The following is a 17,429-nucleotide window of genomic DNA, read 5'->3' as shown; positions in this document are numbered from 1 at the left end:
TATGTAGCATCCAACATGCATGATCCAACAACTGTTGCACACTGGAATAGTTAATATACCAAACATTTAGGAGAAACAGTTTATTGACAGTGTTACAAAGGAATGTGAATATTTGAGTCTGTTGTATTGAGTATTGTATAAATATTAAACATTCAATTAGCAGCTTTGTCGAAAAAAAATATTTAATTAATATAGCCTAAGTTTGGATGAGTATAAGTATAATAGTTAATTAAAAATTAATTAATTATTGTAAAGTTGTAATGTAATGCTATTTTGGGAGACGCGAGTGCTGTAATTATGGCATACATAATAAATAAACATATACTGAGGTAAAGAAGAGGGCAATTCTGGAGATACCCAGTTTACCACTCCCTGAATAGGGGTGCAGTGACATTTTGGGGTCAGATCATGAGCACTCAAGTTGCAGACAAATATCTGGCTTACCAGTGTTTGGTCCAATAGCTTGAAAATCCACCCCACCCCTCCCGAAAAAAATATTGAAATCCATGTACATATTTGTATAGGTATATAAACTGTCTCCCTGCCCTTTTTCTAAATGTACATAAAATGCTGCCAGTGACTGAATGTAAGTTAATAAATTATTGTTTTATGGTGAACCTCATATTAGAGCACTGCATTTGCCCTACATGGTTTCCGGGGTTCCTTTTTAGCATATACCAGTACAATGTGTGAAAAATGTCCTGCTTACTGTAAAATACATTATTTTTATTTAGTTTTCACTGAAAAGACATTTTTGAGTGTTCTGTATGAACTTTCACTGATTTTTGATGAGTATAACGTAAAATATAAAAAAAGTACTTTCTCTAGATTTTATTTTCACTGATTCATTCGTTCAATGAAAATCAATTCCAAGTGAAAATAATGCAATAAGTGAAATGTGTATACGCACTGTATTATGTCTTTGGTGCTTTGAATGATCATCAAATCAGCAGAGACAAATTTTGTGTGTGTGTATTTTCATTTTGCGATATCTGGAGATGATTGATTTATAAGTAAGTCTGAGATGAGAAATACTTCTTTATATCTTTCTTGTGTACACACAATTTAGTTTACTGGTATGTGTAAGTTTGAAAGAATTTCAGTGTTTCAGTTTTGGTTCAAATAATCTTAACAAGTGTTGTTTTTGATTGACTTGTGTGAAAAAGTGACCTGTGTTACCATTCAAAAAATATGGGAAATAATGGTCATTTCATTTTATTTTACTAATAAATTAACTCAGAAAGTATAGACAAATAAATATATACAAATTGCACAAACATGGTGGCAGTAACCATCCAAATACCGGTAATGAAAGATGTGCCTCAGTCTGTGTGCTTCCTATAATAACAATACCATATTGCCTTAGATAAAATTTGACAAAGTAACATAGCATAAAGTATTTCTCGAATGCCACAATAAGAGTTACAGATAGGCTTCAAAAATCAAAGTCTAGAAGCCTTTTGTAATGGTTTAGAGGTGAACTTTGTCATCGTCTTACACATTCTTTGAGTATTTAGGCAGTGTGGTCATTTACTGATGTTTCAGTTGACTTGCTTTCACACAATGACTTCTTTCTTTCTACCTGTTAAGTGGAGTGGATAATAGCCTTCATGCCAGGACAATAATTCAGGTGCCAGTTGGAATTCTTTTTATTTTGTGAATTTTTTTATTAGTCAATGGGTCCGATATGCCAGTCATTGCATTTTTAAAATGTGCCCAGTGTGACATACCGTATAAGTATCGTAACTCTAATAGAAGAATATATAAACCATGCATAAACATACTGTAAAATCTGTATTTGAAGCCGCAGCTTCTATTAAAATGGTACAATTCAACAGAGGGGATGCGGCTTCTATTAAAGCATCTACACATATGAGAAATGATGAATTTTTGGTTTCCAATTATTCCAAAAAAATGGGTGCGACTTCTATTAGGGATGCGGCTTCTAATACAGATTTTACGGTATATTGAATTATTATTCTATTTTATTGTTCCCATGGAAACACACCTATAATTCATGTATGCATCTAAGAGAGCAAATATGGTACATATATACACCAATTGTTTTATGTTAATTACATTTCATACATGTACCATACTTGTCTGACTTATCCCTCATGCTTGACTAACAAGCGCCTGCCTCCAATTTTGAGTGTTGTGAAAATCAGTGATGACGCAACTAATTTCATCATTTACCCCAAATAGATGTACCCGTAATAATTTTCCTACTTTGCGACATATATTCATTTGCCTAATTTTTCAAGGCGGGTGCTGAGTACCATGGACTCTAAGACCTATTATCCAAGTATAAACCAGTATCTTGAGTTTGGTATTACCGGTAGTTCCATTAAACATGTACACCAGTTTTCACTTATTCAAAATGTGTACCACAAAGTCATAACATGACACCACATGTCACATGTTCAATGTGTGTCCCACGCATCATATATGCTGGTCATCACATGTTCAGTGTGTGGGTCCCATGCAACACATATGGAATTGGCTATTCATGTTTGATGTGGATCACATACTACCGGTACAAGGTACATACAGTGTATAAACATTTGTAGATAAAATCCACTCTGTCTGTTTACCCAAATAGCAAAGTGAGCAGTGCAGTGACTCCATAAACTTTTAAATGACAGTAACATAAATTATTCATTATACTCAAAACAATAAAAGGCCTTGATCTGTGTGCCTTATACTTATAAATAATATTGTATAAACAAAGCACACCCATCATCTTTAACTCTACAATGCTTCAGACTTGTGAAGCATTTTAAAATACATTGTCTATGCAGAAACCCTAGGGAAACCTCCTTCCAACCTCCCTCCACTACCACCCACTTGGAGAAAAAAACATACACTTTTTTGTGCAAAATTGTTGGTGTTTCTTGGTGATACTGACATAATTAGGTTATGTTCCACCTGTCAAGTCTCACATGAATGTCACAAGGGAACCATGCATGTTTCTACAAGTTCTGTTACTTTAACCTTTGTCTCCTTTCTACTGTGTATATATGCTTGTATTTGAATTATGAGTAATGAATGAAAAGTTTTTTTTTTCAATTTTCACAACCATTCCAGTAAATATAATGTCTTTAATATTGCTAAAAATGGTTTCTTTATGTTGTCACTGAATGGCTGGCTCATATACTACAAACATTGTAAACAACTTTCATTTGTGACAGACATCAATTTAATTGTATTTTTTGTGTGTCAAAGAAATTTACAGCAGTGAACCTCCATTGGGTACATCTTGAAGGCAAGCAGTTACAATGACTTTCATAAATGTCATTTGGATTAAACAGCTCAAATTAGTCTAATTTATATGTCATCAATATCAACAAAACTCAATAAACATGAAATATGACTGATTGTGTACCTCTTGTTATTTTCATTGACTTTTCATGTCTTGCACCCATTAAAGTGGGAATGGAAATGCAATAGTCTAGTTAGGTTTTTTAATGCAACCTTGCCAGAATTTCAAATTTTCTAGAGTTTTGTAGATTCTGTTGTTTATATCAGCACCCCACCACTTTTTTAACTGACTTTGGCCATGTATGACTATCCTGATTTGCTGTCAGTCTCAACACTACTGTTTTTATTATACCGGTATTACCAGTAATTTTGAGTCAAGTCTTGGCTGCAAACTCGTTTAAATTAAATACTTAAATGTTGATGAAAAAAGTGTAATGTCATTGGTATATTCCAAATCTTTTAATTTTCTTTCATGCTATTTCCTCTGTAAGATATAGTCCAATTCAGTTCAAAGTTTCCACATGGGTACAATACTGACAGTAACACAATCTATAATCTGTGTTTGTGTTAAAAAAACATTGATCTTTCATTACTACATTTCACTTGTACTGAACATTTATATCGACAACACTGGACAGCATACTCCCTGAAAGCATTGAGCCTGGTAATTAGGCAGAATATAGTCTCTTTTGTTGAACTTTCAAGTGTGCAGCCGACCGTGGGAGTCAAACATGCAATATCTGTGATGCTAAACCGATACACTAACCAATAGGCCATGCAACAGGTACATTTTTGTATCATGGTGGCAGCCCCAAACTGAAACTGAACCCTCTTCTAGATACTTTTTTGTTTTTGGTGTTAAATTCCAACTTCTGTGTATGCTACTGTTTAACCCTAACACTGGTTACATTGCCGTATTCGTTATTTTTGTGTCAAAATTTGGATTTCTGGTGCATTTTTATTATGTTTATACAATCTAATAAAGCTGTGAAGATGACAAAAGTAGAAAATGGTCACCCACTTCCAGACTGTTGAAAATGACATCCAAATGGTTGTCACATCCACATGTACATTTTAGGAACCTTTGATGTTATATGAATATGTGGAATTTAAACTTTTACAGTTATATCTAACTTTAATATTAACATTAAAACAATAACTGCATGTCAACATAATTCATTTTTAAAATACAATAAATTATGAAATTATTTTTCTGCAAGGATTTAAAGTTGGTCACAGAAATGTATTTTCCATTACAAAATTTGTTTCTGTTCCATATGTTGACATGCTGACCTAGTTTGGAGCTATGTTTGAATAATAGGAAGTAATATAAGGTTGAATGTATGAACTAAATGTACAAGTCATAAAATATTAATGAGTAAAAATAAAAAATTAACAAGCAGATATTTTAATAATGTTTTTTTCCCTGATATGTATGCAAAGCTGTAACTTACTGTCTGTTTTATGGCAATTGTGATTGTAAAGTTGTCATTTTAAATGATTACTGAGCAACCATGTTACAACATAAAAAAAATTAACAAGCATACATTTTGATATTTTTCTTTGATGTATATGAGGAACTATAACATAATAATGGTTTTTATGGCAATTGTAATTATAAAGTTGTCATTCCATATTATAACATAAAAAATTAACAAGCATACATTTTGATATTTTTCTTTGATGTATATGAGGAACGATAACATAATATTGGTTTTTATGGCAATTGTAATTATGAAGTTGTCATTCCATATTATAACATGAAAAATTAACAAGTTGACATTTTGATAAAGTTTTTCTTTGATGTATATGCAAAACTATAACATACTGTTGGTTTTGATATGTCTGTCCAATGGGAAACCAACCTTTTAAACCCCATACCATCAACACCAGTAATCAAAGATAATTAACATATACAGTTGTAGGTCTACCACTACAATTCAACCCTTCAATGGTAAAAAAACTGAATATCTGCTCTTGTACACAACAACACTTGAAAAGAAATATTATTTGAAATCTGGGGATAAAATCAATAGAACTTTGCTAGTTAGGGATCACATCAACCTCTATTAAGATCTCAATTCTTCCTTTGCACATATTACTTTTATTCCTTATTACCCGGTACTCCCTAGAATTAGCGCATTTTCATTGATACATTTCATGAAATTCAAAAAATATGTTTTCTTGCCCAAATTTTTCTGCACTGTTCTCTTATATTCTTCATTATTTCAGGAAATGAACCATAATTTTGGAGCCAACAGTTTTTACTCAAATTTTTGCTATTTTTGTCCCAATCATCTGAAGGAAAGTGCATACTATAAAGGGGAATATTTTGTGAATTTGTGATGAAAAGAGGAAACTGGTGGTAAAAAGTTTAACAACTCGCATAACTCGCAGTGCACTTACCTGGTACTCCTTGAGAACTGTTGAAAAAGTCTTGAGTTGTAGTCAGGATATAAAATTTAAAGACTGTTATGAAATAAAACAAACAAAACAAAACAAGGAAATACATTTGTTTTCAAATTTCATGTGCCGTTTAATAATTAATCACCCAATGACACTGTAACTAGGATGTCCCGAAATTTCAATAGTTTCCTGATTACAGGTGTAATGATGTAATACATAGGAATGTCTGCATGTATACCAGTAAAAATAATCTGGCAGTCTGTCTGACCACCCGTCTGTCTGTCTGTCAACCAGAACATATTATACATTTGTTTAATTTTAAAATACATTTTTGTATCCTTCAATATCTACTATTGATACTCAAATAAATGCCAATGATATTGAGTTTGTATAACTTCTTACTGGCTATAATATTTCAACATCCTATGTGTTTCTTGATGCCATTTTATTTATTGATATATTATGTTACATGTAATATCATATGAGTGATTGTCCGTCGTCGTCCGTGTCAATGTTTTACTTTTTCGACTTCTTTTTGAAAACTACAAGTCTGAATGCTTTGATACTTGGTGTATATGTACCTTGGGTAGACTTCTCTTAGTTTTGTTCATTTCATGTTGATATCTTCAATTCTCTAATTTTGGTGAATATTTTTGTCATTTTTGGTAAAAAGTGATATTTTCGACTTCTTGTTAAAAACCGCAAGTGCAATTGCTTTGATATTACATATATAGGTACTACATGTGGACCTCTCTCAGATTTGTTCATTTTGTAATGATATCTTTATTTCTCTAGTTTTAGTGAATATTTTTGTCATTTTTGGTAAAAAGTGATATTTAAGACTTCTTGTTAAAAACCAATAGTTCAATTGCTTTGATATTACATATATAGATACTACATGTAGACCTTTCTCAGATTTGTTCATTTTGTGATGATATCTTCAATTCTCTAATTTTGGTGAATATTTTTGTAATTTTTGGTAAAAAGTGATATTTTCGACTTCTTGTTGAAAACCGCAAGTCCAATTGCTTTGATATTACATATATAGGTACTACATGTGGACCTCTCTCAGATTTGTTCATTTTGTGATGATATCTTCAATTCTCTAATTTTGGTGAATATTTTTGTCATTTTTGGTAAAAAGTGATATTTTCGACTTCTTGTTAAAAACCACAAGTCCGATTGCTTTGATATTACATATATAGGTACTACATGTGGACCTCTCTCAGATTTGTTCATTTTGTGATGATATCTTCAATTCTCTAATTTTGGTGAATATTTTTGTCATTTTTGGTAAAAAGTGATATTTTCGACTTCTTGTTAAAAAACGCAAGTCCAATTGCTTTGATACTACATATATAGGTACTACATGTAGACCTTTCTCAGATTTGTTCATTTCGTGATTATATCTTCAATTCTCTAATTTTGGTGAATATTTTTGTCATTTTTGGTAAAAAGTGATATTTTCGACTTCTTGTTAAAAACCGCAAGTCCGGTTGCTTTGATATTACATATATAGATACTACATGTGGACCTCTCTCAGATTTGTTCATTTTGTGATGATATCTTCAATTCTCTAATTTTGGTGAATATTTTTGTCATTTTTGGTAAAAAGTGATATTTTCGACTTCTTGTTAAAAAACGCAAGTCCAATTGCTTTGATACTACATATATAGGTACTACATGTAGACCTTTCTCAGATTTGTTCATTTTGTAATGATATCTTCAATTCTCTAATTTTGGTGAATATTTTTGCCATTTTTGGTAAAAAGTGATGTTTTCGACTTCTTGTTAAAAACCAATAGTTCAATTGCTTTGATATTACATATATAGAATACTACATGTAGACCTTTCTCAGATTTGTTCATTTCGTGATGATATCTTCAATTCTCTAATTTTGGTGAATATTTTTGTCATTTTAGGTAGAAAGTGATATTTTCGACTTCTTGTTAAAAACCAAAAGTTCAATTGCTTTGATATTACATATATAGATACTACATGTAGACCTCTCTCAGATTTGTTCATTTTGTGATGATATCTTCAATTCTCTAATTTTGGTGAATATTTTTGTCATTTTAGGTAGAAAGTGATATTTTCGACTTCTTGTTAAAAACCAAAAGTTCAATTGCTTTGATATTACATATATAGATACTACATGTAGACCTCTCTCAGATTTGTTCATTTTGTGATGATATCTTCAATTCTCTAATTTTGGTGAATATTTTTGTCATTTTTGGTAAAAAGTGATATTTTCGACTTCTTGTTAAAAAACGCAAGTCCAATTGCTTTGATACTACATATATAGGTACTACATGTAGACCTTTCTCAGATTTGTTCATTTCGTGATTATATCTTCAATTCTCTAATTTTGGTGAATATTTTTGTCATTTTTGGTAAAAAGTGATATTTTCGACTTCTTGTTAAAAACCGCAAGTCCGATTGCTTTGATATTACATATATAGATACTACATGTGGACCTCTCTCAGATTTGTTCATTTTGTGATGATATCTTCAATTCTCTAATTTCGGTGAATATTTTTGTCATTTTTGGTAAAAAGTGATATTTTCGACTTCTTGTTAAAAAACGCAAGTCCAATTGCTTTGATACTACATATATAGGTACTACATGTAGACCTTTCTCAGATTTGTTCATTTTGTAATGATATCTTCAATTCTCTAATTTTGGTGAATATTTTTGCCATTTTTGGTAAAAAGTGATGTTTTCGACTTCTTGTTAAAAACCAATAGTTCAATTGCTTTGATATTACATATATAGAATACTACATGTAGACCTTTCTCAGATTTGTTCATTTTGTAATGATATCTTCAATTCTCTAATTTTGGTGAATATTTTTGCCATTTTTGGTAAAAAGTGATGTTTTCGACTTCTTGTTAAAAACCAATAGTTCAATTGCTTTGATATTACATATATAGAATACTACATGTAGACCTTTCTCAGATTTGTTCATTTCGTGATGATATCTTCAATTCTCTAATTTTGGTGAATATTTTTGTCATTTTAGGTAGAAAGTGATATTTTCGACTTCTTGTTAAAAACCAAAAGTTCAATTGCTTTGATATTACATATATAGATACTACATGTAGACCTCTCTCAGATTTGTTCATTTTGTGATGATATCTTCAATTCTCTAATTTTGGTGAATATTTTTGTCATTTTTGGTAAAAAGTGATATTTTCGACTTCTTGTTAAAAAACGCAAGTCCAATTGCTTTGATACTACATATATAGGTACTACATGTAGACCTTTCTCAGATTTGTTCATTTCGTGATTATATCTTCAATTCTCTAATTTTGGTGAATATTTTTGTCATTTTTGGTAAAAAGTGATATTTTCGACTTCTTGTTAAAAACCGCAAGTCCGATTGCTTTGATATTACATATATAGATACTACATGTGGACCTCTCTCAGATTTGTTCATTTTGTGATGATATCTTCAATTCTCTAATTTCGGTGAATATTTTTGTCATTTTTGGTAAAAAGTGATATTTTCGACTTCTTGTTAAAAAACGCAAGTCCAATTGCTTTGATACTACATATATAGGTACTACATGTAGACCTTTCTCAGATTTGTTCATTTTGTAATGATATCTTCAATTCTCTAATTTTGGTGAATATTTTTGCCATTTTTGGTAAAAAGTGATGTTTTCGACTTCTTGTTAAAAACCAATAGTTCAATTGCTTTGATATTACATATATAGAATACTACATGTAGACCTTTCTCAGATTTGTTCATTTCGTGATGATATCTTCAATTCTCTAATTTTGGTGAATATTTTTGTCATTTTAGGTAGAAAGTGATATTTTCGACTTCTTGTTAAAAACCAAAAGTTCAATTGCTTTGATATTACATATATAGATACTACATGTAGACCTTTCTCAGATTTGTTCATTTCGTGATGATATCTTCAATTCTCTAATTTTTGTGAATATTTTTGTCATTTTTGGTAGAAAGTGATATTTTCGACTTGTTAAAAACTATAAGTCTGATTGCTTTGATACTATACATATTGTTCATTTTCTAATGATGTCTTCAGTTCTTTAATTGAAATGTGCATTGCTAACAGCGGAGCTATCTCAGCTGATAGGCTGCTTGTTTTTTAAATAATAGCAAAATTAAAAAAAAAAAACAGAAATCAGAGTTCTTAATATTTTAGTTTGCAACTTCAGGTACCGGAAACTATAACCTTCACAAACTATATTTTTCCGCAGCAGTTAACAAGCTGATTAAACTTTATCTTGGGTATTTCATATTGGCGTAGGATTTCTATAAAGTTAGTTCTGTTCAACCTTTCACTGCTAGACTTTATCACCCAAATTATTTTGCACTTTTTTTTTTTTACATTTTTCACTATTTCTGGAAATGAACCCCCAATTTTGGAGCAGACAGTCAATTTTCAGTTTTTATTCAAAAAGATTTGACTGTTTTTGTCCCCATTTTTTGAAGGAATGTGCAGACCATAAACAGAACTATTTTGTGAATTTGTGATGAAAAGAGGGAAGTGGTGATAAAAGGTCAGGGCAGCTGATAAACAGAACATGCGCAAAGCAAACATACATGTAGTCTTCTTATTTAGGGAGGGGGTCAATTTTAATTATTGTGCGCTCTGAGCTGTTTGTTCCAATTTTGTTAGCACTATTGTTACGGGGAAGGTAGGTTGGATGTTAAAAAAGAAATTCTTTTCTGTGTGTGACTATTCAAAATGACTCACTGCTAGTCAATGTATAAATGACGAGGTACGATTACTTCCTCCTCAGTAAATCTGACATGTCAAGGTCATATGAATCATACACATGTATGTTATAGCTTTCTGTTTTTAACTGCGTATCATTTCCTTCTTTCACTTTTAAACAGTAATCTGCATATGTTTGTAACAATGCAGGGGTGTTGATCTTCTCGTATACAATCATGCTTCATTACGTGATTCGCACTCAGTCCTGTTAAAAGTATGTTACAACATTTTTGTTGTGTGTGATGCAGTGGTCGTCGTGTGCGACATTTGTGTTCATGAGCATTGATTTTCCCACAATCCAATGCATTCTTCTAAAGGAAATCACAAGTTCGAGTTTTGACCTAGGTGCAACATGCACTAAATACTGCTGGTGACTCCTTCAATACTTTACAATTCCCAAGGAAATTTCATGCTTAGTAACCTCTCAGATTGTACTTGTTGGTCTGCTTGTTGTTGAGTCAAAATGGCCATCTCTGTTTAAGACATGTGTGGGTCCCATATTCCATAGATGTGTGGCATGACAACCACCGGCCTTTAAGTATGTATACCCAGGATAAGATCATTAGAAATTTAAAATTAAAAATTTTTTATGATCAAAACTGAAATCACAATTTTTTTATGATCAAAACCAAAATTTAAATCCCCTTCATTTCTATGCTACATTTTCAACAAGAGTTTTAGTGAACAAATTTAAATACATAAAAAAGGCTATGTACATGCACAAAATTACTTTATGCAGCTCTATTCATTTTTCTGATTTGCAACATATTGTATTTTAATTTCAGTCATAGTTTGTGAATTATTAAATGAATGTTTTTGAAAAGAAAACCAGTTCTCTGTGTATGTACTGTATAAGCTAGATCCTTTCGTAAACCTCCATATGTTACAACTTGCACGCAATGAATCATTCATTATTTCTTAGGAATGTAGTTTACAGTTCATCATTTTAAATATTTTTTTTTATTCCTAAACAGTAAAACTGGATGTAGATTTTGTAGTTCACGATAAAATACTAACAGTGTATTATAGTGCTAGTATAATTTCTTTTGAAATGTGAGTAAAATGTATGTGGCCTTCAATAAATATCACTGAACCAGAATGATTTTCCAGACAGTCAGTTCTATGAGTCTTGAAATGGCATAATAATTATAAAGGCCCATATGTATCAGGGGACACCTGTAAAAAGCTTGGTGGCAAAATTTGTCCATTTACCTTACTTAAAATAAAATTGTGTTTTGAAGTTTGTCTTAAGGTTTAACGTAGCCTGGCTAATGCGAGAATCAACGCATATATGCGATGGTTGTTGTTATATACAGATATGTACATATGATATATACATGTGCACTTGTAGGAAGATAGGCAAGATGGTGGCTTCCATCGCAATAGATATATGATTTCTGGAATATTAAAATCAAAAGTGACCCTATTTGTTGAACGACTGGTATGATATTACTATTTACGTATTTCAACCTTTCACCATCGGTTCTCTCTTTTTATCACAAATTTTCGCAAAATAGTCCTGTTTATAGTTTGTACTTTCCTTCAGAAGACTGGGACAAAAATGGCCAATTTGTTTGAGTGAAAACTGAAAATTGACTCAAATTTTGTTAGTTGTCTATAAAATTATGGTTCATTTCAAGAAATATTGAGGAATATAAGAAAATAAAGTGCAGGAAAATTTGGGCCAGAAAGTCTGGTGATGAAAAAAGTTGAAATTTCATGAAATCATTGTTTGCACATAGTGGGCAAAATGTTTGAGTAACAACAAATTATAGAAATCGCAATTTATAATTGTCACCATTCATGATGTATCAGATTTGCTTTCACAAATTTTAAAACATCACATCCAACCACACATATATGGTCAATTGCAATGTACACCAGCTAACTATGTGCAATTAAAAAAAAAAACATGCACACAATTGGAAAACCATAGCATGCATGATCACAGCATGGAGACCTGCATCTATTTAAACACTTTGGCTTTTCATTGTCTCAAACACATCCAAAAAAAAAATCAATAATCTGATCATTCGTAGTAAAAAAAAATCAGAATCATTAACATTTTTGAATTAAAAAAGCATGCATCTGATAGTTTGATTCTACTTACTCGTACTGTGGAATAAAACTGGTCATCAACTGCACTTGTATATTTCTAAACAGTATGTACGATGTTGAAAATTCCACTTCTTCACTATTAATATATAGCGGGAATAATAGTGAAAAAAAAAACAGTTCAACATCTGTGCCATGAAAAAATAGTCCCAAAACTGTTTAGCAGTAGATAAGATTTTTTGCTAACATTCAAAACCCTATTGTAGTCCCGCCATCAGATAACATTAATTACATGTACCTCCATATTTTTTTTTATCTATCAAGTCTGTACTTTTGTTCTACCATTGTTTTGTAATTCTCTACATGTACTAGGTTTATCTCCAGACATGCCAGTTTTTTTATTTATTTTTAGTTGTCTTTAAAATTATTTTATTGTTGCTTGGCAACAATCTTGACATAATAGTCATAGCTCTCCTGTGAGTTATTGTTGTCAAGCCCTCCTGTGAGTTCTGAAAGCAAATGTCTGCTGTGTATTTAAACACACAATTTGGTCACTCTTTGGTTTTATTTATTACTGTAAATTAGCTAGAATTATTTTAAATATTTTTCGCTGAATTTTTGGGTGTTTTGTATGGAATTAATTTTTATTGATTTTTGCTGAGTTGAATGCAAAATATAGGGAAAAAGGTATATTTGCTGGATTTTATTTTTACTGAAGCATTCCTTCAGCGAAAATGAATTCCAAGCGAATTTTTTTTTTTTTACAGTAACTGGCATAAATGGTCACAGAAATATTTTTTAGATAAAAAATGGCTAAAATAAACCATGGAAACGATGATGTTTAGGCCATTTAAAATTGGTTCTTATGGGGGAAAGATCTCGTCGTATCTGAAAATATCATTTAGTGACATATAGTGAAAAAATGTTATTATAAAATGAGTAATTCTTATTGTATGAATTATTAGAAGGGATACTACGTGTATTTATTTTTCATGAAATAATGCCTTGACATGAATTCTTATAGAAATTTTTCCAAAAAACATGATCTTTGTACCCATGATTTGTATCATACACTCACTTGGCATATATAATATATATTGTGATATAATTTTTACTCTGTTTAATAGGTTGAATTACCCACAAATGTGTTAATTGTCATTATTTAAATTATTATGTTGTCTAGATCTATCGTTTGAACCCCACACATGTTTTAGGTTATGTTAGAACTTTTACGACCAATAGTGAAATGCACAACATTATGTCCATAGCATTTATTTTATGAAAATAACATATTGTAAATGTTTTGTTTTTTTCGTCTTTCAGTTTAGTAAACAATAAAGCCGATAATGGTGCCACTCCAATTTACTTTGCGGCACAAGACGGCCATTTAGAGTGTATACAGTATCTTGTACATAACGGTAGCGGGAATGTGCATCTGAAGGCAAATGATGGCATGCAACCGATACATGCAGCAGCTCAAATGGGACATCTGAATGTTGTTGAATGGCTGGTGAGTTCAAAAATTGTATTGTATTGTAGTGTAGTGTAGTGTAGTGTAGTGTAGTGTAGTGTAGTGTAGCACAGCACAGCACAGCACAGCACAGCGTTGCGTAGTGTAGTGTAGTGTAGTGGTAACAGTAGTATTGTAGTATAGTGTAAAAGTAGTACTGTAGTGTAGTGTAGTGTAGTGTCATGTAGTGTAGTGTAGTGTAGTGTAGCACAGCACAGCGTTGCGTAGTGTAGTGTAGTGGTAACAGTAGTATTGTAGTATAGTGTAAAAGTAGTATTGTAGTGTAGTGTAGTGTAGTGTAGTGTAGTGTAGTGCAGCACAGTGTTGCATATGTGTGGTGTAGTGTAGGGGTAACAGAAGTATTGTAGTGTAGTGTAGTGTAAAAATAGTAGTATTGTAGTGTAGTGTAGTGTAGTGTAGTGTAAAAGTAGTAGTGTAGTGTAGTGTAGTGGTAACATAGTAGTGTAGTGTAGTGTAGTGTAAAAGTAGTATTGTAGTGTAGTGTAGTGTAGTGCAGCACAGTGTTGCGTATGTGTGGTGTAGTGTAGTGGTAACATAGTATTGTAGTGTAGTGTAGTGTAGTGTAAAAATAGTAGTATTGTAGTGTAGTGTAGTGTAGTGTAGTGTAGTGTAGTGTAGTGTAGTGTAGTGTAAAAGTAGTAGTGTAGTGTAGTGTAGTGGTAACATAGTAGTGTAGTGTAGTGTAGTGTAGTGTAGTGTAGTGTAAAAGTAGTATTGTAGTGTAGTGTAGTGTAACAGTAGTAGTGTAGTGTAGTGGTAACAGTAGTATAGTGGTAACAGTAGTGTAGTGTAGTGTAGTGTAGTGTAGTGTAGTGTAGTGTAGTGTAGTGTAGTGTAGTGTAGCGATTGTAACATTGAGTGTTTTTCAATACAAGTCCAAATGAGTTCATAGTATAGATCACTGTCATTCAATTATTACTTGTTGAACATTAACTTATTATCCAGTTGTACTGCTTTTTAAACAGTCGTAATTTTAACATACCACTATTCTAATGTATTATCCTGACTACTCTTACTATACATAGTTCCACCTTTACAAGGCATCAATAGTTTCACTATTCACTCATTTTTCAAGGTACGAGAACAAGGTGTATCAGCAATGGAAAAAGACAATGATGGTGCTACACCAATACACTTTGCTGCCAGTAGAGGGCACACTCACATATTAAAATGGTTGTTGTCTCACGGTGGTGGATGTGAGCCAGATAGCCTTGGTGGTACTCCATTACATGATGCAGCAGAACATGGACAACTCGAAGTAAGGTCTCATCACATTTTGCTTGAAACTTAGTTATTTGATTTTTATAATAACTGCAACAACGTTTGCATAATATCCATTTCTGGCGTTTCTTACCAATCCTCGGGGCGGAGCTACGTCACAAGACGTTCCACGTTGCTAAGACGCGCACCACTGTACATGCATTTCTATGGGCTCTGTATGCGCTGCTGTGGAACGCCGGTCGAGCCAATGAAAATTCGAGAAAACAACACAAACTCAACTTTAAAGTAATCCTGAACAACCCAATTTATATATGTTACACACGCAGGGCTAATCTTGTTACACTGTTCAGGGGGGTCTCAACAAACATCCTGAAGTACAGTTTTTGGCCTTTGTTTTCACCGCGATGGTTGCAAAGCGGTGGAAATGCCCGGTTGTCCGCCCCCGAGGATAGCCGAATATCACTGAATAGTTTTGTAGATTCAGATGTAATTGAGTTTTTAGCTTCTTGGGGTTTCAACGAATCTCACATGGGATTTTTCAAGTTACTCAAATTTGAACATTGCCGACATTGCAACTGTAATACTAAAATAAAACATATTAAGTAATAAACTGGAGGTGACCACATTGAATCACTACTATTCCTGGTGTATTACATTTACCTGCCATTATGAACTTGTACTTGAAATATTGTTCAATTTAGCTGCACAACACGTGCATTATTGGTCATATCAAACAAACCTTGTTACATTTTCAATTACACTTACATTCTTTCTCTAGTTCCTGAAAGCAAGTAAGAAAGACAACTGACTCGTATTTATGAATCTATTTTTTATTCCAGTCTTTACACGTCTTAGTTGAATTCGGTTGTGATGTCAATATTGAAGATAAAGATGGTTTAGTCGCGTCTGATTTGGCCAAAGCCTGCGGCAACAACGAATGTGCAAAATACCTCAGAAGTGTTGAAAAAAAAGTAATTATACCATTTCAGAATTTTGATTCTTTTAGATTGAATGTAGCGTTTTTTTCAATTCAAGAAGTTGAGTGCACCAACGGTTTGCTTCGAACGACTTGGACACGTCAAGCGTAATACAAGGCACCGCTTAGTCTGAGATATGGATACATTGTTGCATTGTTTTGACTTAGCTGGATGAATTGATACACAATACTGCTAGCTGAATAGAAATGTTACTTACAAAACAACAATGTAAATTGCAACATTGCCCAGCAGATTATTTTTTTCACGAGTTCATCTCATTCACTAATGAAAATTTTTTCTTCTTTTCCAGAATTTACGTTCATCTCCAATAAAGAATCCTCAAGTTCGAACTTCCTCCAGTAGCAGTAATGGTACTGGTGTCTATGCAAAGCATGTCGTGGAGGTACAACACTCTCCCCGGCAAAGGAACTTGGATGTCACTGATGGAGGTCATTCTTCACAGGGAAACTGCCAGGATGCTGAAACTGGAGAGGGAATGAAGAGGCCACCTCTAGTAAGAGATAGAAGACTTGATTCCCCACCTCCAGTGGTCAATGGAAATTACTCTCAACCAAACATAAATTCAACACATACAGTAGTTATCCCACCTGCACCTGATTTACCACCACCTGCACCCCCCGCACAAAATAATCAAGTCTTCCATTCTCCGAAAAAAGAAAATATTACAAATGGTGATGCATGTCCTATGTCTACGCATGGAAAATACCCACCAAACTTGGATTCTTTGATGTATGTGATACAGCCTAATGCATCGCCAAGTGTTAATGAGAAAGAACACAAATCCCCACCTCAAGCTGCACCAAAACCAACTTTTCCATTGCAATCTTCAACAACAACCAGTAATGACATGCAATCCACTAAATTCAATTGGCCACCACCTGCAAAAAAAGAGCCTCAAAAACCTACGCCTGTAATTCAACCGCCCCCTTCGTTGAATCATCCGTCACATTTCTCATCGTCAACGGTAACCTCTCCTCCACCTCAAGTGCAGACATCATCAGTACCCCCAGCTCCACCCCCTCCTCCTCCTCCAAACCAACAACTATACAATGCCAACTCACCATCTAGAGGAGCTCAGTGGAAGGAAAACGGGAGTACCAGTCCAGCATCCACCATGTCTTCATCTACAGGTGAGTTTGCGTTGCAGACGTTGCATCGCATTTTTTTTTATGCTCTGGTGTTTAATGAAATTGCGATGAATAATA

The 17,429-nt window shown here is 32.9% G+C and overlaps 1 protein-coding gene across 4 annotated transcripts in view; it reads left to right on the top strand.

The window, feature by feature from the left end:
* LOC102809429 (uncharacterized) overlaps positions 1-17,429 on the top strand; it is a 39,812-nt gene that overhangs the window by 8,180 nt on the left and 14,203 nt on the right. For 3 of the 4 annotated variants that reach the window (XM_085490454.1, XM_085490450.1, XM_085490451.1), the window contains exons 2-5: positions 13,798-13,984; positions 15,081-15,263; positions 16,066-16,197; positions 16,514-17,354. In XM_085490454.1, coding sequence (XP_085346580.1) covers positions 13,928-13,984; positions 15,081-15,263; positions 16,066-16,197; positions 16,514-17,354 — 1,213 coding nt within the window. In that variant the 5' untranslated portion in view covers positions 13,798-13,927. Of the gene's footprint in view, positions 1-10,232; positions 10,340-13,797; positions 13,985-15,080; positions 15,264-16,065; positions 16,198-16,513; positions 17,355-17,429 lie in introns of those variants that run through there. The other variant, XM_085490453.1, reaches the window with a different exon arrangement.

The sequence above is a fragment of the Saccoglossus kowalevskii genome, chromosome 15 (assembly GCF_978046115.1).
Source record: "Saccoglossus kowalevskii chromosome 15, keSacKowa6.1, whole genome shotgun sequence".
Taxonomy (NCBI): Eukaryota; Metazoa; Hemichordata; class Enteropneusta; family Harrimaniidae; genus Saccoglossus; species Saccoglossus kowalevskii.
The sequence above is the reverse complement of the archived record's forward strand: the minus strand, read 5'-3'. Positions and strand labels throughout refer to the sequence as shown.